Below are 24,054 nucleotides of genomic sequence, written 5' to 3' on the forward strand. Positions count from 1 at the left end.
TCCAGAACTTCCAGAACTCCAGTTTCTAACTTCCGGCGCCGAAAAGAGATGGCCGCCTCGCTTCGCGTTCCTTGGAAAATATGCAGTATTTTGTTCTTTTATGTGTTATTTCTTACATCGGTACCCCAGGTAATCTTAGGTTTCATTACATACAGTCGGGAGGAACTACTGAATATACGATTAACGTCAACTCATCATCGTTCCTACCAGGAATATGACTTTCCCGAAACGGATCCAGTGTTTTGCCTTCCACCCAATACAATGGATCTGATCCCAGCCTGGCAACCCTGGCGACGCCCGAAAAAAGGGGCAAACGAGGCGGTCTCGTGTCAGGCTTCGGAGACGGGCACATCGCGCTCTCACTCCCTAGCATACTACTCGCCAATGTCCAGTCTCTTGACATAAGGTTGACGAAATCCGAGCACGGGTAGCATTCCAGAGAGACATCAGGATTGCAACGGCTCTGCTTCACGGAAACATGGCTAACTCAAGAGACCGCTAACGGAGTCGGTGCAGCCAGCTGGTTTCTTCATGCATCGCGCCGACAGAAACAAACGGTAAGAAGAGACTTTCCGGTAAGAAGAGGGCGGGGGGTATGCCTTATGATTAACGAGACGTGGTGTGATCATCATAACAACACACAGGAACTCAAGTCATTCTGTTCACCGATCCTAGAACTCCTCACAATCAAATGTCGACCGCATATCTACCAAGGGAATTCTCTTCAATCATAATCACAGCCGTATATATCCCCCCCAAGCAGACACATCGATGGCCCTGAACGAACTTTATTCTGACTCTTTGTAAACTGGAAACCACACACCCTGAGGCTGCATTCATCGTAGCTGGGATTTTAACAAGGCTAATCTAAAAAACAAAAACTCCCTAAATTCTATCAGCATATCGATTGTGCTACCAGGGCTGGAAAAACCCTAGATCATTGTTTACTAATTTCCCGCGACGCATATAAGGCCCTTCCCCGCCCCCCTTTCGGAAAAGCTGACCACGACTCCATTTTGTTGATTCCAGCCTACAAACAGAAACTCAAACAACAAGCTCCCGCGCTCAGGTCTGTTCAACGCTGGTCCGACCAATCTGAATCCACGCTTCAAGACTGCTTCGATCACGCGGATGGAATATGTTCCGCATTGCGTCCAACAACAATATTGACGAATATGCTGATTCGGTGAGCGAGTTCATTAGAAGTGCATTGACGATGTCGTACCCACAGCAACGATTAAAACATTCCCAAAACCAGAAACCGGATTGACGGCAGCATTTCGCGTGAAACTGAAACGCGAACCACTGCTTTTAACCGAGGCAATGACCGGAAGCATGACCGAATACCAACAGTGTAGCTATTCTCTCCGCAAGGCAAACAACAGGCTAAGTCCCAGTACAGAGACAAAACGAGTCGCAATTCAACAGCTCAGACACAAGAGGTATGTGGCGGGTCTACAGTCAATCACGGATTACAAAAAGAAAACCAGCCCCGACGCGGACCAGGATGTCTTGCTCCCAGACAGGCTAAACAACTTTTTTGCCCGCTTTGAGGACAATACAGTGCCACTGACACGGCCCCCTACCAAAACCTGCGGGCCTCCTTCACTGCAGCCGAGGTGAGTAAAACATTTAAACGTGTTAACCCTCGCAAGCTGCAGGCCCAGGACGGCATTCCCAGCCCCGTCCTCAGAGCATGCGCAGACCAGCTGGCTGGTGTGTTTACGGACATATTCAATCAATCCTTATCCCAGTCTGCCCTGTTCCCACCCATGCTCAAGAGGGCCACCATTGTTCCTGTTCCCAAGAAAGCTAAGGTAACTGAGCTAAACGAAACTCACGCCCCGTAGCACTCACTTCCGTCATCATGAAGTGCTCTTTGAGAGACTAGTCAAGGACCATATCACCTCCACCCTACCGGACACCCTAGACCCACTCCAATTTTGCTTACCGACCCAATAGGTCCACAGACGACGCAATCGCAACCACCACACTGCACACTGACCCTAACCCATCTGGACAAGAGGAATACCCATGTGAGAATGCTGTGTTCAATCGATTACAGCTCAGCATTTAACACCATAGTACCCTCCAAACTCGTCATCAAGCTCGAGACCCTGTGGTCTCGACCCCGCCTGTGCAACTGGGTCCTGGACTTCCTGACGGGCCGCCCCCAGGTGGTGAGGGTAGGTAACAACCATCTCCACCCCCTGTATCCTCAACACTGGGGCCCACAAAGGTGCGTGTTCTGAGCCCTCTCCTGTACTCCCTGTTCACCCACGACTGCGTGGCCATGCACGCCTCCAACTCAATCATCAAGTTTGCGGATGACACTACAGTGGTAGGCTTGATTACCAACAACGACGAGACGGCCTACAGGGAGGAGGTGAGGCCCTCGGAATGTGGTGTCAGGAAAATAACCTCACACTCAACGTCAACAAAACAAGGAGATGATTGTGGACTTCAGGAAACAGCAGAGGAGCACCCCCTATCCACACTCGACGGTCAGTAGTGGAGGAAGGTGGAAAGTTTTTAAGTTCCTCGGTGTACAAACTACGGACAAACTGAATTGGTCCACCCACACAGACAGCGTTGTGAAGAAGGCGCAGCAGCGCCTCTTCAACTCTCAGGAGGCTGAAGAAATTCGGCTTGTCACCAAAAGGCACTCACAAACTTCTACAGATGCACAATCGAGAGCATCCTGTCGGGCTGTATCACCGCCTGGTACCGCAACTGCTCCGCCCACCAACCGTAGGCTCTCCAGAGGTAGTGAGGTCTGCAGAACGCATCACGGGGGCAAACTACCTGCCCTCCAGGACACCTACACCACCCGATGTCACAGGAAGGCCATAAAGATCATCAAGGACAACACCACCCAAGCCACTGCCTGTTCACCCGCTATCATCCAGAAGGCGAGGTCAGTACAGGTGCATCAAAGCAGGACCGAGAGACTGAAAAACAGCTTCTATCTCAAGGCCAACATACTGACTCAACTCCAGCCACTTTAAAATGGGAATGATGGAATTATGTACAAAATGTACCACTAGCCACTTTAAACAAGCCACTTAATATAATGTTTACCATACCCTACATTACCCCATCTCATATTGTATATACTGTACTCTATATCATCTACTGCATCTTGCCATCTTTATGTAATACATTACCACTAGCCATCTTTAAACTATGCACTTTATGTTTACATACCCTACAGTACTCATCTCATATGTATATACCGTACTCTATACCATCTACTGCATCTTGCCATGCCGTTCTTACCACCACTCATTCCATATAGCTATTATGCTACATGATCTCTTCCCTTTACACTTGTGTGTGTGTGTAAGGTAGTAGTGTGGAATTGTTAGGTTAGATTACTGTTGGTTATTACTGCATTGTCGGAACTAGAAGCACAAGCATTTCGCTACACTCGCATTAACATCTGCTAACCATGTGTATGTGACTAATAAAATTTGATTTGATTTGATTTGATTTGATTTGAGAATAATATCCCCATGCCTCGCTATAGCTAGATAAACGTTTGGACACAGTCTATCACTCTCATTTCATAGCTTTTCACTTCAATGAGAGATTCACCACCAGATAAGGCCTCCACAAGATAAAGCAAAGCAAAAAAAACAATCTGCTACATAAATCTTTGAGGGTGGTATTTCCTCCATTATCTCCAGAACAGAGGAGCTGATCTCATCACTAATAACAACGGGCTGAGATGAGATCCTTGTGGAATACTAAGCATTGATTTTCCTTCCACACATCCTCATGATCTCTGCTGACTCCGGTTTTCCAGGGTTTGGGGAGCTTGGTACAGGCAGAACCAACCCCAATTCCCACCCCGTCCCCCTAAATTACCCCCCTTTCACCCCAGATGGACCCCTAGGTCTCTCGACATGGGGTGTATTTACACATTTCCTCCTCTCAAAAATGATTAAGCATTTTGCTGTGAATACAATTCCAGAAATGTTCCCACATATCTCCTGGGATAAAGGAGGCCTGAGGCGACCATGTTTCCTACATGGATTTGGAATGGAGTGGGATTGAGACAGAAACATGCTGTGGAGCATTACTGTGTTTTCCCACACAGTAATTGGCACAGACGTATACATATACAGAGACACAGAAACTGACATTGCCTAAAAGTAACATTACACACACAGAAACATAGAAACAGTCAACAGGCCAAAGATCAGGGTTGGGGAGTAACTGATTACATATAATCTGATTACAAAAAACCTATAAATGTAATCGCTTACATTACCAGCAAAAATATTGTATCAGATTACAGATTTTTAGATAGTTAACCATGGGATCATCAAAGCAAAAAATCAGTAATAGCAGGAATAACAAGAAGGGAATTCAGTCCGATGGTGTGAAATGAGACATCATCATGTCTCTGTCTACACGGTATCATGCCTATGGAACATCAAATCTGCAGGACAGCATCTTGTCCAACAACATCCTATCCAACAACATCTTGTACAACAACATCTTATCCAACAACATCTTCGATCCAACAACATCTCGCTCCAACAAGAACATCTTGTACACAACATCTTCTCCAAAACATCTCGTCCCAACAACATCTTGTCCAACAACATCTTATCCAACAACATCTTGTCCCAACAACATCTTATCCCAACAACATCTTGTACAAACAACTAGCCTATCCAAAACATATTGTACAACAACATCTTATCCAACAACAATCTCTCCAACAACATCCTTGTACAACAACATCTTATCCAACAACATCTCGTCCAACACAATCTTGTACAACAACATCTTATCCAACAACGACATACTCGTCCAACAACATCTTGTCCAACAACATCTTATCCAACAACATCCTTGTCCAAACAACATCTTATCCAACAACATCCTGTCAACAACATCTGTCACAAACATCTATCCAACACATCTTTCAACAACCATCTTGTCCAACAACATCTTATCAACCAACATCTTTTGTCAACAACATCTTATCCAACAACATCTTGCATCAACAACATCTTATCCCAACAACATTCTCGCAACAACAACATTTCCAACAACACTTTCCAACAACATCTGCCAACAACATCTTATCCAACAAACATCCTGTCCAACAACATCCTTTCACACAACATCTTATCCAACAACATCTGTCCAACAACAATCTTGTAACAATTACCAACATCCTATCCAACAACATCTTGTCCAACAACATTCTTATCCAACAACATCTTGTCCAACAACCATACATCTTATCCAACAACATCTTGTCCCAACAACATCGTGTCCAAAAACATCTTCATTCCAACAACCATCCTGTCCAACAACATCCTATCCAACAACATCTTGTCCAAAAACATCTTATCCAACAACATCCTATCCAACAACATCTTGTCCAAAAACATCTGTATCCAACACAACATCCTTTAAAGATCCAAAAACATCTTATCCCAACAAACCCATCCTGTCCAACAACATCTTATCCAACAACATCTCTGTCCAAAAACATGCCTTATCAACAACATCTTATCCACTCGCCAACAACATCTATCAACAACATCTGTCCAACAACATCTTGTCCAACAACATTCTTATCCAACAACATCTATCCAACATCGTCTCCAACAACATCCTATCCAACCACATTTGTCAAATATGATCTTATCTAGCAATCTCTGTTACATCACTGACAGCGATCGTGTAACAGCCAATGTTGGCAGCTGATTTTACCACCATACCAAAAAGCCAGTGGATCAGTAACAGTCTTGTGCCAGTCCTGTACCATGCTGTTGCCATGGGTGGTGATTAGATTTTCTACTCAGGAGTAAACAGTGGCGATCATGCCCGGCCAAAGGACCAGGTTTTAGTCAGGCAGTTGCATGGGTACACCAGCTGCTCTCAAAGTACCCAGCTGAAGATCATTGGCAGCCCAAACGGGGGGAGAATTAGCATAGACTGCAATGGCTGCTGGGTGGTCTGACAGATACAACACAGACAAGCGGGCAAACGGCTGGCAAACAAGAGCATGGGTGCGGAGAAGATAAGGAAGGGATGGAGAGAGAAAGAGAGAGAGAGAGAGAGAGGAAGAGGAGAAAGACAGACAGAGAAGTTAAAAGGGAAGGTAGAGTGAGAATAGGTAGAAGAGGGGAAGAAGAGGCCATAGTGAGATAAAAATGTATATTGTAAAAGCACTCATAGAGTATAGAGTATCCACTAGTAGTGATACTTATAAAGACATAAAGTGTGTTTGACTGCAGCTCTGTGTGTATGGGACTGTGCATTAAGGGTAGAGTCCCTCAGATCCTGCCTGGGGCAACAGATGATTTAGAGTCAGGCTCACAAGAGCTCTCTCTCTCCCCCTCTGAGGTCTAGGCAGAATCCCTAATGAGGAATCTCTCAGTTGATAGAATAGGGAGGTCACACACACACACACACACACACCACACACACACACACACACACACACACACACACACACACACACACACACACACACACACACACAACACACACAAACGCCACACACACACACACAGCCAATCTGGTCAGCTGTCCTGGGGATAGTCAGAATAGCTGACTTTGGTTGACTTAATATCATCCGCTCCATCGCACATAATGGGAGAAATCTCTGAGCTCTGTAATCGTTGTGCTGTCCTGCACAACCCCTTCTGCTTGTCTCCCAAGAGCTGCATTTCACTCTAAATATTAGCTAGGTGTGTTTTTATGAATAAGTGTGTGTGGGTGACAGAGTGAGAGAGTTTGTGTCCTGACTAGCCAGTAATCAGTTTGAAGAATGAGCTAATACTGCAAAGCTAATGGCCACTCCTCACCCTTGCCACATCCATTTGTCTTTTCCCAACTGCTGCACTAACAAACACACACATACACGCACACGCACAAGCACACGCACACACACACTAAGCAGAATACTGATTAGCAGCTGAAACTCTGGAGAGGGAATGAAGAGTGAATATTGAAGGAGGAACAGAATACAAAGAGAGGAAGGGAGAAAAATAAGGAATAGAGAGAGAGAGATAGAGAGAGGCTTTTTTTACCGCTCCGTGGGAGGCACTGACTTAATGTCTTCTGTTCACTATCAACTGAGACCCACTTTGGGATGCTGATAATGTTTTGAGGTCTGTTGCATTACTGTAGGTCTGTAGGGATGGGTGTGGAGACGGTAAACCCAAAAACATGTGGACTAGGTCTGTTGCATTACTGTAGGTCTGTAGGGATGGGTGTGGAGACGGTAAACCCAAAACATGTGTAAGTGATTTGAAAGGGACTCAGATGGTCCCCAGCCGTGCAGAGAATGATGTAAGTGCTGTAAGAGTAGGGCTCATATATGCCACTCAGTACACACTGAACACTTCCCACTGCCTATTCTGATTGAACTGACTCAAAGCTCATAAATCTGTCAGAAGTCAATAGCTCAAATTAAGTGCTACTGAACTCAGATATGGTGCCATCAGTTTAATCTAAGACAGTTTTACAGAAATATAGCCATTACACTCTGGAAATACTAGCATCAACATACTCACACTCTTTATCTCTATAGCTACCCCCCATACACACAGGCAGGCAGGCAGACAGACAGACAGACAGGCACACAGGCAGGCGGGCAGGCAGACAGGCAGGCAGGACGGGGCAACAGGCAGGGACAGGCAGGCAGGCAGGCAGGCAGGCAGGCAGGCAGCAGGCAGGCGCAGGCAGGCAAGGCAGGCAGAGCAGGCAGGCAGGCAGGCAGACATAGGTAAACACAAACCTTCTTTGTCGTCGGTGGCGTACGACGATGCGTCCTGTATGATGTCACCGAGGCTGAAGCGAATGCGGTTCTCTTCATGTGGTGGTGGGCGGGGCTTTTACCTTGACTCCTCCTCCCGGTTTCTGCAGGGTCTTCTCCCGCTCATTAGTACTCCTTATTTGGTCACAGCGCATCCTCCTGACCAGCCGCTGGCGCTGGCCAAACGGGAGAGACTCCAGCAGACACTGGTCGATCTCCATGTTCTGACGAAACACGTTACATAGCTGAAAACAACCTGCAGAGAGGGGAGGGAGGGAGGTGGAGAAGGGAAAAGGAGAGAGAAAACATTAGCATATCATGTTTTGTGATGAAAATCTGTCTCAACAGTTTTATACAAGTTGAAATAGAGTGATGTTAACATAGTATAAACAGCTAGTGTGATGTGTGGTGTGTGTGTGTGTGCTGTGTGTGTTTGTGTGTGTGTGTTGTGTGTGTGTGTGTGTGTGTGTGTGTGGTGTGGTGTGTGTGTGTGTGTGTGTGTGTGTGTGTGTGTGTGTGTGTGTGTGTGTGTGTGTGGTGTGTGTGTGGTGTGTGTTGTGTGTGGTGTGTGTGGTGTGTTGTGTGTGGTTGTGTGTGTGTGTGTGTGTGTGTGTGGTGTGTGTGTGTGGGTGTGTGTGTGGTGTGTGTGTGTGTGTGGTGTGTGTGTGTGTGTGTGTGTGTGTGTGTGTGTGTAAGACACAGACACTGCTGTTAGATACAGTAAAATAACTCAAACCACTCCATGTTTATTTAAATATAGTCTGACACTGAGTGAATAGGACAACACTTAGATGTAAAAGTAGCACCAAAGTGCTGTCTGTTTCACCTACAAGCAAGTGAAAAACTAGCGCTGTCCCATCAAACATTGAGTACGCTCCTGGCTGTGTGGTGTAATAAATCGTCATAGCCTAGCGTTCTGCTGCTGAGACTAGTCACTCACGTAACTAAACACTGCGGTGCAACACGAACTACTCCCACTCTGCTCACCTTCGCCGCTCTTCTAACCTCATTCTCCGTGGAAGGTGCCCAAGCCTTCCTTCGGCACCGACCACGTCCAACTCCATCAACATATGTCAATAACATCCGGCCATACCAATGTAGTGCTTCTTCTCCTTCACTGTCCCTGCCAGATCATGCGCCACCTACCGGCGACGCCACGCTCGATGAGCTCAACCTGTAGGTCGAATTGCACGAGTAGTATCAAGAGTGAAGATTCAGCAGCGATCTAGCTCTCATCTCTCAGCACGTCCATCTGCTTGCGTGTGGTGGCTCTCCCCACATGATTCACCGTCCATCGTGCGCATACATAAGAGGCCACCCAACGCTACGCGCAAGCTGTGTCTACGCATCTCCACGCGTACACTAGTCTCTAGACAATACCTATGATGTTAAGCACAGCGTAGCCCTGATGCTCGTGGCGTGTCGAATACATGCTGCCTCATGGCCCGTGGACCCGAATATAGCGCCTGCCACTCTCTCTCAGGCGACTCGCCAACTTGCGATACGTGACGACTCCACTGCAGCAAGCGAAACCACCAAATCTCCAGACCAAATACCAAAGCCTCCGTGGCTTACTCACATAACAGAAGACTCTAGTCTGCCAATCCGTACCAACTCACCGTCATCCAAAATCATCATCCACACGACTCTCGGCGATAACGAAATACTGCCGACTCAGTGCAGTCTGGTCGGGCTACTTCCAGTTAGGCGACATGTAGTTACGTGGACTGGAAGAATCAATTAGCGTAAAACCCAACTCAACATACACCGCAATGATAGTACAGTTGCAGCTAAACGACGCCCACCTTCAATAGAGCCCATGAATCAGACGGCACACAATGCGGTGCTTCACAACAGTGCCACTAAAAATACAGTAATCAGAATGGAAATACATCTCGCGACATTCAGAGGACACCAATCATATAAGCCTTTACCACAAGAGTTCTGCCCCCGGATGCAAATACCAGGAAAAGTTTTCAATAGAATGTGGTGATTGCAAACGTTTTACCAATGATGGTGTCTTGTTACTGTTGTGGTGTGCTGTGTGTGTGTGTGTGTGTGTTGGTGTGTGTGTGGTAGTGTGTATGTAGTGTGTGTGTGTGTGTGTGTGTGTGTGTGTGTGTGTGTGTCGTGTGGTGTGTGTGTCGTGTGTGTGTGTGTGTGTGTGTGTGTGTGTGTGTGTGTGTGTGTGTGTGTGTGTTGTGTGTGTGTGTGTGTTTGAAAGACAGAGACAAAGACAGCAGTGATTAGTGCAGTAATTCAGGTCACTGCTAAACCACAGGGGAGGGAAACAGGACGAGAAAGGCTGCCTTTGCAATAAAGATTACAGACAAGTTCTATTTATCTCACTTACTTCCTCTTCTATTCATGTCTGCTTGCCAACTGTACTGCTTGCCTAAACTGTCTGCTTGTATAACTGCTACTTGCCTAACTGTCTGCTTGCCTAACTGTCTGCTGTTCTAACTGTCTGCTTTGTCCTAACTGTCTGCTTGAATCTAACTGCTGTTGTCATCTAACTGTCTGATTGCCTAACTGTCTGCTTGCCTAACTGTCTGCGTTGTCTAACTGTCTGCTTGCCTAACTGTCTGCTTGCCTAACTGTCTGCTTATCTAACTGTCTGCTTGTCTAACTGTCTGCGTGTCTAACTGTCTGCTTGTCTAACTGTCTGCTTCCTAACTGTCTGCTAGTCTAACTGTCTGCGTGTCAAACGGTCTGCTAGTCTAACTGTCTGCTTGTCTGCTTGTCTGCTTGCCTATTCTGTCTGCTTGCCTAACTGTCTGCTTGTCTAACTGACTGTGTTTATATTCTGTAACTGCTGCCTAACTGTCTGCTTGTCTCAACTGTTGCTTGTCTAACTGTCCTGTTTGCTAACTGTCTGCCTTTTGTCAAACTGTCTGCTTGTCTAACTGTCTAGCTTGTCTACGTCTGTTTGCCTAACTGTCGGCTTGTCTAACTGTCTGCTTGTCTAACTGTCTGCTTGTCAAACTGTCTGCTTGTCTAACTGTCTGCTTGTCTAACGTCGCTTGCCTAACTGTCTGCTTGCTACCTGTCTCTGTCTAACTGTCTGCTTGTCTAACTTGTCCTGCTTGTCAACTGTCTGCTTTCTCAACTGTACTGCTTGTCAAACTGGTCTGCTTGTCTAACTGTCTGCTTGTCTAACTGTCTGTTTGCCTAACTGTCTGCTGTGTCTAACTGTCTGCTTGTCTAACTGTCTGCTTGTCAAACTGTCCTGCTTGTCTAACGGTCTGCTTGTTAACGGCTCTTGCTAACTGTCTGCTTGTCTAACTGTCTGCTTGCCTAACTATCTGCTTGTCTAACTGTCTGCTTGCCTAACTGTCTGCTTGTCTAATGGTCTCCTTGCCTAACTGTCTGCTTGCCTAACTGTCTGCTTGCCTATCTGTCTGCCTGCCTAACTGTCTGCTTGTCTAACTGTCTGTTTGCCTATCTGTCAGCTTGCCTAAACTGTCTACTGCCTAACTGTCTGCTTCGTCTAACTGTCTGCTTGCCTAACTATCCTGCTTGTCTAACTGTCTGCTTGCCTAACTGTCTGCTGCCTAACTGTCTGCTTGCCAACTGTCTGTTTGCCTATCTGTCAGCTGCCTAACGTCTGCTGTCTAACTGTCTGCTTGTCAAACTGTCTGCTTGTCTAACGGTCTGCTTGTCTAACGGTCCAATGCTTGTCAAACTGTCTGCTTGTCTAACTGTCTGCTTGCCTAACTATCTGCTTGTCTAACTGTCTGCTTGCCTAACTGTCTGCTTGTCTAACGGTTGCTTGCCTAACTGTCTGCTGCCTAACTGTCTGCTTGCCGTCTGTCTGCTTGCCTAACTGTCTGCTTGTCTAACTGGTCTGTTTGCCTATCGTCAGCTTGCCTAACTGTCTGCTTGTCTAACTGTCTGCTGAGCCTATCTGTCAGCTTGTCTAATGGTTTTCTTGCCTAACTGTCTGCTTGCCTAACTGTCTGCTTCCCTATCTGTCTGCTTGTCTATCTTGTCTGACTTGTCTAACTGTCTGCTTGTCTAAGCTGTGCTGTTTGCTAACTGTCAGCTTGTCTAACTTCAGCTGTCGTTGATCTGTTGCTGGCCCTATCTGTCATCCTAACGTTGCCTTTGCAACTCTGTCTGCTTGCTCTGCTGCTTGTCACTGTCTTGCGCTAGTCTGCTTGTCTAACGGTCTGCTTGTCAAACTGTCTGCTTGTCTAACTGTCTGCTTGACCTAACTATTCTGCTTGTCTAACTGTCTGCTTGCCTAACTGCTGCTTGTAACTGTCTGCTTGCCTAACTGTCTGCTTGCCTGTCTGTCTGCTTGCCTAACTGTCTGCTTGTCTACTGTCTGTTGCCTATCTGTCAGCTTGCCTAACTGTCTGCTTGTCTAACTGTCTGCTAGCCTATCTGTCAGCTTGTCTAATGTTTCTCCTAACTGTCTGCTTGCCAACTGTCTGCTTCCTATCTGTCTGCTTGTCTAGTCTGTTCTGCTTGTCTAACTGTCTGCTTGCAACTGTCTGTTTGCCTAACTGTCAGCTTGTCTAACTGTCAGCTTGTCTATCTGTCTGCTTGCCATATCTTGTCCAGCTTGCCTAACTGTCTGCTTGCTGTCTGTCTGTCTGCCTAAACTGTCTGCTGTCAAACTGTCTGCTTGTCTAACGGTCTGCTTGCTCTAACGGTCTGCTTGTCAAACTGTCTGCTTGTCTAACTGTCTGCTTGCTAACTATCTGCTTGCTAACTGTCTGCTTGCCTAACTGTCTGCTTGTCTAACGGTCTGTCTTCCTAACGGTCTCTGCCTAACTGTCTGCTTGCCTGTCTGTCTGCTGCGCTAACTGTCTGCTTGTCTAACTGTCTGTTGCCTATCTGTCAGCTTGCCTAACTGTCTCGCTTCAACTGGTAATCTCGCTGCTAGCCTATCTGTCAGCTTGTCTATAGGTTTCTTGCCTAACTGTCTGGCAACTGACTCTGCTAAACTGCTTCCTATCTGTCTGCTCTGTCTATCTGTCTGCTGCACGTCTGCTTGTCTAACTGTCTGTTTGCCTAAGTCAGCTGTCTAACTGTCAGCTGTCTATCGTCTGCTTGCCTATCTGCAGCTGCCTAACTGCGCTTGCCTGTCTGTCTGCTTGCCTAACTGTGCTTGTCTAACTGTCTGTTTGCCTATCTGTCGCTTGTCTAACTGTCTGCTTCTCAAACTGTCTGCTTGTCAAACTGTCTGCTTGTCAAACTGTCTGCTTGTCAACATCTGCTTGTCTAACGGTCTGCTTATCTAACTGTCTGCTTGCCTAACACTGCTTGCTATCGTCGCTTGCCTACTGTCTGCTCTGTCTAACTGTCTGCTTGCCTAACTGTCTGCTTGTCTACTGTCTGCTTGTCTATCTGATCTCTTGCCTATCTGTCTGCTTGCCTAACTGTCTGCTTGTCTAACTGACTGCTTGGATATAACTGTCTACTTGCCTACTGTAACTGCTGTGCTCTAACTGTCTGCTTGCCTAACTGTCTGCTTGCCTAACTGTCTGCTTGTCTAACTGTCTGCTGTCTAACTGCTCTGCTTGTCTAACTGTCTGCTTGTCTAACTGTCTGCTTGCCTAACTGTCTGCTAGTCTAACTGTCTGCGTGTCAAACGTCTGCTGTCTAACTGCTGCTTGTCTAAAGTCTGCTTGCCTATCTGTCTGCTTGCCTAACTGTCTGCTTGTCTAACTGCTTGTGTTGTTTTATACTGTCTGCTTGCCTAACTGTCTGCTTGTCTACTGTCTGCTTGTCTAACTGTCTGCTTGTCAAACTGTCTGCTTGTCTAACTGTCTGCTTGTCTAACTGTCTAGTTTGCCTAACTGTCGTGCTTGTCTAACTGTCTGCTTGCCTAACTGTCTGCTTGTCAAACTGTCTGCTGTCTAACTGTCTGCTTGTCTAACGTCTGCTTGCCTAATGTTCTGTTGCTACTGTTGCTTGCTAACTGTCTGCTTTCTAACTGTTCTGCTTGTCAAACTGTCTGCTTGTCTAACTGTCTGCTTGTCAAACTGCTCTGCTTGTCTAACTGTCTGCTGTTGTGTCTAACTGTCTGTTTGCTAACTGTCCTGCAGTCCTAACTGTCTGCTTGTCTAACGTGATGTCTGCTTGTCAACACTTGTTGCTTGGCTAACTGTCTGCTTGTCTAACGAAGTCTGCTTGCCTAACTGTCTTGCTTGGCAACTGTCTGCTTGCCCTAACTATCTGGCTTTCTAACTGTCTGCTTGCCTAACTGTCTGCTTGTCTAATGGTCTGCTTGCCTACTGTCTGCTTGCCTAACTGTCTGCTTGCCTATCTGTCTGCCTCTGCCTAACTGTCTAGCTGCTACACGTCTGTTTGCCTATCTGTCAGCTTGCCTAGACTGTCTGCTTGCCTAACTGTCTGCTTGCTAACTGTCTGGCTTGCACAACCTATCTGCTGTTAGTTGCGAACTGTCTTGCTTGCCTACACTGTCTGCTTGTCTACTGGTCCTGCTTGCCTAACTTGTCTGCTTGCGCCTAACTTCGCTGTCCTGCTTGCCTATCTTGTCTGTCGCTTGCCTAAACTGTCTGCTTGTCTAACCGTCTGTTTTGCCTATCTGTCGCTTGGCCTAACTGTTGCTTGTCTAACTCTGCTTGCTTGTCTAAACTGTCTGCTTCCTAACTGTCTGCTTGCCTACTGTCTGCAACTTGCTTGCCTAACTTCTGCTTGTTACTGCTGCTATCAAACTGTCTGCTTTGTCTAACTTCTGCTTGTCAATAGTCTGTTCTCACATCGCTTGTTCTACTGTCTGCTTGTCTAACTGTCTGGCTTGTCAAACTGCTCTCGCTCCTCTTTTTGGTACTACTTCTGCTTGTCTAACGGTCCGACTTGCTTGGGTCTAACGGTCTGCATTTGCCTACGCTGTCTGTCTGTTCTAACTGGTCTGCAACTACGTTGTCTAACTGTCTGCTTGTCAAACTGTCTGCTTGTCTAACTGTTCCTGCTTGTAACTGTCGAACTTGCCTAACTGTCGGCTTGTCTAACTGTCTGCTGTTCTAACCTGAATGCCTGCTTGTCTAACGGTCTGCTTGTACAAGTTTCTGCCCTTGGTCTATACTGACTAGCTAACTGCTTGACCTAGACTTGTCTGCTTGCCTAAACTGGTCTGCTTGTCTAACTGTCTGCTTTCTAACTGTCGTTGCCAACCGTCAGCTGCCTTGTCTAACTGATCGCGTTGTCTAACTGTCTGCCTGTCCTACTGTCGTCCGTGTTTGCACTAATGTTGTCTGCAATTCTAAGCTGTCTCTTGTCGCTAACTGTCTGCTTGCTATATCTGAACTGCTATTCCTTGTCTACTGTCTAGCGACAGTCTGTTGCCTATGTCACCTCTACTTAGCTGTCTCTGTCTGCTCTATCTTCAGTGCCTAATTTGCCTGTCTGGCTTGCCTAACTGTCTGCTAACTAAGACCCGTTTCACATCTGTGCTTGTCTAACTGTACTGCTAACCTAACTGTGCTTGAAACTCTGCTTACCATAACGGTCTGCTTGCCTCAAAACTGTCTAGCTCTGCCTAAACTGTCTGCTTGCCTAACTGTCTGCTTGTCTAACTGTCTGTTTGCCTATCTGTCAGCTTGCCTAACTGTCTGCTTGTCTAACTGTCTGCTAGCCTATCTGTCAGCTTGTCTAACGGTTTTCTTGCCTAACTGTCTGCTTGCCTAACTCTCTGCTTGCCTATCTGTCTGCTTGTCTATCTGTCTGCTTGTCTAACTGTCTGCTCGTCTAACTGTCTGTTTGCCTAACTGTCAGCTTGTCTAACTGTCAGCTTGTCTATCTGTCTGCTTGCCAAACTGTCTGCTTGCCTAACTGTCTGCTTGCCTAACTGTCTGCTTGCCTAACTGTCTGCTTGTCGAATTGTCTGCTTGTCTATCTGTCTGCCTGTCTCTCTGTCTGCTTGTCTATCTGTCTGCCTTCTTTCCCTCTCCTTTTAACCCACTCTAATTCTCTTTTTCAGGTTAACCTCCTCCTCATCCTTCTCTCTCCTTTCCTCCTCGCCCTCACTCTGTCACTTTGCCTGTCTGACTGTCTTTCGCCGTCTCTTTACTTTTAAGCCCTCTCCACATCACTCTCACTTGGTCTTTAACCTCCTTTTCTTCCTCCTCTTCTTGTCTGCCCCTTCACTGCCCCATAACTATCTGCCTTTCTGTCTTCCTCTCGCCCCTGTAATCTTACCTCCCTCCCTCCGTGTGTGTGATTCAGTAGACTGATGCAGCAGGCTGCTGGCGAGGTTTAAACCACTGACAGTGGGATGCCTTTGAAGTACTGCAGCCTTTTTTAATGGCCCATCTCTCTCGCTTTCTCTTCTCTCTCCCTTAATTTCTCTTTTCTCTCCTCTCTGCCTGTTACGCTTTTAAAGAGGAGCAGGAATCACTGCAGTTCATTTTGTCATGCAGCTATGGAAATAAGAGCTGTGTTGTCTGAGTGTGTCAGCGTGTGTGTTTGTGTCTTTTCTCTGACGCTGTTCACATAATCTCTTCAGAGACCCATAAGCACCTACACAGACCTGAACACACACACATGCCAAAAAGAGACACATTTATAACCATAGCAGACATGGCACGGGAATTGAGAGGTGTTTATCCCCCAGCGTGTTTTCTCTACTTGAAACAATGTTTATGTGAATCTGTATGTGCTGTAGATCCTTATCAGGCTGATGAGTGATGTTACTTTGTCTTTAACTGCTTTTGCATTAGATAATCATCTGCACACTCAACCACACACCTGCCTGCCTCCCAGACAGTAGGGCCAAAACGCCCGTATGTTATCTGCCTGGGCTGACAACATGAAAATTATCTTTGAGACAATGGGGAGGTGATTAGAATATTGTGTCTTTCTCAACATTTTCAGTTAGGGAGACTGCCTCAGGTTTGTACTGGTCTACACACACAGGCTCATACTTTCACACGCATGCATATACACACAAACACGCAAACACGCACATGATTGTGCACACGTTTGAGCACACTCTACCAGTGTGCTCCCCCTCTGCTCTCGCTCTCTTTTCCACCCCTTTCTCTACTATATGTCCTCCTTCTCCTTTGACTTTCTCTTACCCCCTCTATGTCCTTCRTCTATTCGTCCTCTTCTCCCTCCTGACCCTGTCTCTATGCTCTGATAAGCCAGGATGCAGATTAAAGACACTTTAGAATTGCTGCAGTGAAGTAAGCTGCTCCCAGGCGCAGAAACCAATTACCCTATTAAACCCAGACCTGCTCTGTGTGCCCAGCCCTGTGTCAGTACACACACCACCATTCTCACTATACCTCACTATACCATTCACTACTACTTAGCTTGTACAGCCTCTTATTAAGCTGACTAGGCAGTTAGAGAGACAATACACTGTGATAACTATGAAAATAGTGACACTGCCCGCCTTTTCCCCTCCCCCTCACCCATTCCCCAAACACGACTCTCTCCAAAGTCTACTGTCACAACGCCCCTGACAGACCTGGACGAAATGGACAAAAATCCATGTTGCGATAAATAGAACGATCATTTTATAACATTAATGTGCACAACAGTTATTATATTCTCCTTTAAACTACTACTACTGGTTTGATGGTTGTATCTAACAACTGTCCCATTGACAATCACACATATTAGCAAACTTATTTCATTTCTCTAGTTAAGGCTACTTATCGCAATGAATGAAATGAGCAAAATGCCTGTGATAAGTGATCGGTATGGTTGGTGTCGATCATTTGCGGTTTATCGTCCCAGCTCTAGCCCCTGAGTCTTGGAGGATTTTGAAAAGAAGTGCAGCCAACCACTGTCGTGACAAGAGGAGGAGTACATTCTTCTCAGGACACACCCACACAAGTGCTGCAGCTGGCGGAGCACATGTACTGTACATTACACAAGCATATACACTACAGCCCTTCAGTTTAAATTACACATAACCTAATCCAAAGCCAAGCCCCAACCAGAGGAGGCTAGCTCCTACCCTTTACTGACAAGCACAAAGCTCAGCCATATCTGGACTGGATTAGCTAGCTAGTTTTTACAGCTGGCCCAGTCTGACAGTAGATTGTCTATAGAGTATAGCTGGGTATATCTGTGTCTATAGCTTGTTATAAAACTGGTTGTTTGCATCCTGGATGCTGATTGACGAGCAGAATTCCAAGCCATGCTGTACCGGCCGTCACAGACACACTATGCCTGCTAATGGTTCCATCTGAAAGGGATCACTGTGCCTCCTATAAGAATAGCATGTTCATGTTCCTAAATCATCTCTTGTACTCAACTAGCACATGATTTCCCCTCGTTTCCAGCCTAGCATTTAGTTTGGTACAGGGGAGGTTAATATAAGCCTCGCTGTCTGCCAATGTTTCACTTTTGAATTTAGATCTGTGTAGTACCATACATAGAGTGAACGGTGCCCAGACGAGACGAGACAACTTTTACTGAGCCGGTCAAATCACGCATCAATGACAATAGAAAAAAATATAAAACAAACAAAAATGCAGCTAGTGTACTGTCAATCCAAAGTTGGCTACCTAGCTAGCGACAAGAACGTTGCCTGCGTAGAAACCATTTTGTTTAGAACGGATTACCAGTCCTTTTGCATAGCAACTATGCAAAAAGAATTAAAGACTGAGTCTTGTCTGTGGCAACATGGCCAAAAGAACTAACAACCAGATTTTTGTCCAGACTATATCTTCTGGTGGAATAATTAAATTGTATGAATTGACTTGTAAAAATAAAGTTTTAATGAAAATATGCAATTCATTGCTGTTTTAATATGTTGGTAACCGTTTTATGAAAGCAATGAGGCAGTGCTATCACGTCGGGCCTAACAACGCCATTTACCTGTGACTGTGTTCAGGACTGCACTGTGTTCAGGACAGCACTGCCTCTTGTGCATTATTGCTTAAGTATGTATGTGTCTATAGACTATAGATGGGTATATCTGTCCTAGGACTGGCTAGCTGACTCAAAGTGACTTAAACTGAGAGTTCCAGTTTAAGTCACTTTGAGTCAGGAAACAAAGGATAATTACCACTGCTTGGTATAGACTGTGGCACTACTGAGAACAATCACACATTGGCCCACTGAGAGACTGCATATTAGAGGGATGGGGGGGGGGCTGTATATGACAGAGAGAGGGGAGGAATAGAAAGGAGGAGAGAGGGAGAAAAAGAGGGAAGGCGGTTCAGACAGTGGAATAAATAGAGAGTAGTAAGAGACAGTGTGAGAGTGGGTCAGTGGAAGTAGAGCAAAGTCACTAGTTTAATGGTTTGTGTGTGTGTGTGTGCGTGCCAACTATAACAAACACAGCATGGGAGGATATGAACCTGGAGTTGAACTCAAAATGCGTCCAGCTAAAAAAAACGACTTCCTCTCCTCATTCCCGTTAGTACCACTCCTTTCTATCACACCCTACCACTCTATCCCTTCCCTCTCTCTCTCATTGTTTTGCTTCAAAGGCTGCAGACAGCATCACAGGCCTACTGTAAACTAAAAGGGAAACATCTTAATGAAACAAATAGGTTGCGCCCACCAATTAGGTTCTCTCCTCTGACATAATTGTTGCATCACAAATGGTGTCAAAGCCCAAGGGATTGTTCATTTGAAGACTGATTCTTGACTTCATCAATCCTTTTGAAAACCAACCAGAAAGAGAGAGAGGGGTGCTCCCCATGGTTCTGAAAGCATCAGACCTAGAGCTCTCTCACCCACACAACTCTCTCTCTCTCCCCCACAACATCTCTCTCTCCCCCACACACACCTCTCTCTCTCCTCCACACCTCTCTCTCTCTCTCCCCACACAAATCTCTCTCTCTCCCCACACACCTCTCTCTCTCTCTCCCCCACACAAATCTCTCTCTCCCCCAAACACCTCTTTCTCCCCCCACACACCTCTCTCTCTCCCCCACCCCCACTCCCTCTCCCCCACACACCTCTCTCTCAAATAAATTCAATGCAATTAAATTTAAGGGCTTTATTGGCATGGGAAACATATGTTAACATTGCCAAAGCAAGTGAAGTAGATAATAAACAAAAGTGAAATAAACAATAAAAATTAACAGTAAACATTACACTTGCAGATGTTCCAAAAGAATAAAGACATTTACACGTCTATCTACAGTGTTGTAACGATGTGCAAATAGTTAAAGTAAAAAAGTGAAAATAAAAAAATATAAATATGAGTTGTATTTACAGTGGTGTTTGTTCTTCACTGGATGCCCTTTTCTTGAGGCAACAGATCAAAAATCTTGCTGCTGTGATGGCACACTGTGGTGTTTCACCCAGTAGATACGAGAGTTTATCAAAATTGGGTTTGTTTTCGAATTCTTTGTGGATCTGTGTAATCTGAGGTAAATATGTGTCTCTAATATGGTCAGGGACACAGGACTGATGAGTCCTCCTTCAGGAGTCTTAACTCACAGCGACACACACACACACACACGACATTGTCACTCTAGCCATGAGCAATAACACAAACACACACACACACACATACACTCCACCTCTACCAAAATACTTGATTTGCCACCAGCAGACTGTATTTAACTGCGTTGTCGGCAGTATAAATCAGGCATCATAATCAGCCAGACAGAGGCACAGCAACATTGTCTGGCCATAAACACACGTTATATGACACATATCACACACGTGTCACTTCTGACATATGTCACCCATAAAGACTTACCTCAGACTGATCCAACTGAACAGTCTAGCCTCTCGAAATGTGATGCTAATGCAAAACCATATTCTTCATATCCGCTGAGCAAGACAATAAAGATGAAGTGAACGGGAGAGAGAGGGAGAGAGAGGGAGACAGGATTCTTGTGAGAGAGAAAGAGAGAAAGAATGGTAAAGGGACAGCTGGAAATTGAGAGTGAGTGAGTGACAGACAGGAAAGGTCAAAGACACCAAGAGGGACCGGCCGAGGTCAGGATGGAGATATAGGGAAGAGGGAGAAAGTAGGAGGGAGGTAGGGAGTAGGAGGGAGGGAGGGAGAGAGCAGGGGAGAGAGAGATACTGTAGTTGTCATGCTTGAGAAGCTTCTGCTTTCCCATCTCCTGGCTGTCAGATACTGATTTACTGAGAAATATCCCTCATAGGCTCTAGTTATTAACACTGACAGCACTGCACTGGGCTGTGAATTAGCCCGCAGCATCCACATGAACACACATGTACAGTATATACTGTACACACACGCACACACGCACACACAGCTTGACATGTTGACCACCACGATCATGTGTAAACATGTTTTAGCACACAATGTCAGACGTTTTGTAATTTTATCAGGAACCTAATAAATTAATCAACAGTATAATGCTGTATAAACTGAATACAGTAGATTACTGTAGAATGCACAGTAAAATACCGTACATTTGTTTTGCAGCACGCTATAATACCTTTCTGTAATTTGAACAGTAAAATACTGTAAAATGCACAGTAAAATACTTTGAATGTGTTTTACAGTATCAATGATGGTGCATTGTGGGAAACTCTTGTGGGCGAGGAAAGAGTTTCTGGCTCATTAACCTTTATAGAGTCACAAACCCGGATCCGGGATCCCCCCCATCAAAAAAGCTGACTAGCATAGCCTAGCCTAAAGCGACAGGGATATCATATAATCAAATGTTCATGAAATCACAAGTCCAAGACACCAAATGAAAGATACAGATCTTGTGAATCCAGCCATCATTTCTGATTTTTTTAATGTTTTACAGGGAAGACAAAATATGTATTTCTATTAGCTAACCACCATAGCAAACGACACAACTTTTTTTTGTCCACCATTTTTTTCCTGCATCAGTAGCTATCACTAATTCGACTAAATAAAGATATCTATAGCCACTAACCAAGAAACAACTACATAAGATGACAGTCTGATAACATATTTATGGTATAGGATATGTTTTTGTAGAAAAATGTGCATTTTTCAGGTATAAATCACAGTTGTACATTGCAGCTGCAATCTGAAATAGCGTTGGAAGCAGCCGGAATAATTACAGAGACCGACGTCAATTACCAAAATACTCATCCTAAAACATTTCTGAAAAATACACAGCCTACAGCAATCGAAAGACACAGATCTTGTGAATCCAGACAATATTTCAGATTTTCTAAGTGTTTTACAGGGAAGACACAATATGTAAATCTATTAGCTAACCACGATAGCAAAAGACACAACTTTTTTTCTCCACCATTTTTTTCCTGCATCAGTAGCTATCACTAATTCGACTAAATAAAGATATATATAGCCACTAACCAAGAAACAACTWCATAAGATGACAGTCTGATAACATATTTATGGTATAGSATATGTTTTTMTAGAAAAATGTGCATWTTTCAGGTATAAATCACAGTTGTACATTGCAGCTGCAATCTGAAATAGCGTTGGAAGCAGCCGGAATAATTACAGAGACCGACGTCAATTACCAAAATACTCATCCTAAAACATTTCTMAAAAATACACAGCCTACAGCAATCGAAAGACACAGATCTTGTGAATCCAGACAATATTTCAGATTTTCTAAGTGTTTTACAGGGAAGACACAATATGTAAATCTATTAGCTAACCACGATAGCAAAAGACACAACTTTTTTTCTCCACCATTTTTTTCCTGCATCAGTAGCTATCACTAATTCGACTAAATAAAGATATATATAGCCACTAACCAAGAAACAACTTCATAAGTACGAGGCATGCGTTCTTCCCCATTGAGTAAGAGGCAGTTTAATTTGGAGACGAATTTGGACTATGTCGAAATGGCACCCCCCTAGTGGCATGTAAGAGGCTATTGTCACGACTTCCGCCGAAGTCGGTTCCTCTCCTTGTTCGGGTGGAGTTCGGCGGTCGACGTCACCGGTCTTCTAGCCATCGCCGATCCACCTTTCATTTTCCATTTGTTTTGTCTTGTTTTCCCACACACATTCCCTCATTACTTGTCGTGTATTTAACCCTCTGTTCCCCCCATGTCTGTGTGTGAAATTGTTTGTTTTAAAGTGCCTGTGCACTATGACTGGTTCGTGACAGGTTATTTTGTACCCATATTTTGTTGTTCTGGGTGCCGTTGGTTTTGCATATTAAACTGCTTCGGTTTTTTACCCAGTTCTGCTCTCCTGCGCCTGACTTCCCTGCAGCCAGTTACGCACCCCTTACAGAATTTCACATCCGAATATGGAGTCAGCAGGAGCAGGTGCCCCTGGTATAGGGGTGGAGGAGCGCGTCCGGGAGAACACGGCGATGCTCCAACATCTCGGCGCCGCCATGGACAGCGTCGTCCAAACCATGGACCACTGGGAGAGACAGGGAGTTCCTCCAGCGCCTCCACCAGCACAACTGGGGTCTCCACTACTCGCCCCCCCTGCACCCGGTCCCAGGGGGATTCATCTCGCCCTTCCCCGGGAGTACGATGGGACGGCTGAACGCTGCCAGGGTTTCCTGTTGCAGCTGGATCTCTACCTGGCATCCGTCCACCCGGCTCCTTTGGGCCGTGAGAAGGTGTCCGCCCTCGTCTCGTGCCTCTCGGGGAAAGCCCTGGAGTGGGCCAACGCCGTGTGGGGAGAAGGAGTGTGGCGCTGGACCATTTCGAGGATTTCACCCAACGCTTCTGGGCAGTCTTCGACCACCCGCCCAAGGGTAGAGCGGCGGGTGAACGTCTCTTTCATCTGAGGCAGGAGACGAGGAGCGCCCAGGAGTTCGTGATGGACATTCGGACCCTGGCCACCGGCGCGGGATGGAACGACAGGGCCCTGATCGACTACGATCGCTGCAGTTTGCGTGAGGACGTCCGTCGGGAGTTGGCCTGCAGGGACACCACCCTCATCTTCGACCAGCTGGTGGACCTGTCCATTCGGTTGGATTACCTGCTGGCTACCCGCGGACGTCCAGAGCGGGGTCTGTCGGTTCCATCCCCCAGCACCACCGCTCCGATGCCCATGGAGCTGGGAGGTGCTGCGCTCACGGTGACCGGAGGAGGTTCCGTCTCGTGCACCATCTGTGGCCGCAGAGGTCACACTGCCGGTCGGTGCCGGGTCGGTTCCTCTGGGGATCGAGACAGCAAGCAGGGCACTCTGGCATCACACCAGGTGAGCCGGCACCATTCTCACCCAGAGCCCTCTGTTGCACAAATGGTTCTGTATGTTTTCCCCGCATTCCCAGCATAAGGCGCTCGTCGATTCAGGCGCGGCTGGGAATTTTATAGACAGATCATTCGCCCATAGTTTAGGGATCCCCATTGTTCCAGTGGCTATGCCCTTCCCAGTTCACGCCTTAGACAGTCGACCATTAGGGTCAG

At 46.0% G+C, this 24,054-nt stretch overlaps 1 protein-coding gene across 1 annotated transcript in view; it reads right to left on the reverse strand.

The window, feature by feature from the left end:
• LOC111959253 (uncharacterized) overlaps positions 1 to 24,054 on the reverse strand; it is a 202,670-nt gene that overhangs the window by 157,202 nt on the left and 21,414 nt on the right. The window contains 2 exon segments of the mRNA XM_070437758.1: positions 7,775 to 7,856; positions 7,858 to 8,048. Coding sequence (XP_070293859.1) covers positions 7,775 to 7,856; positions 7,858 to 8,048 — 273 coding nt within the window.

Source organism: Salvelinus sp. IW2-2015, linkage group LG36, assembly GCF_002910315.2.
Source record: "Salvelinus sp. IW2-2015 linkage group LG36, ASM291031v2, whole genome shotgun sequence".
Taxonomy (NCBI): Eukaryota; Metazoa; Chordata; class Actinopteri; order Salmoniformes; family Salmonidae; genus Salvelinus; species Salvelinus sp. IW2-2015.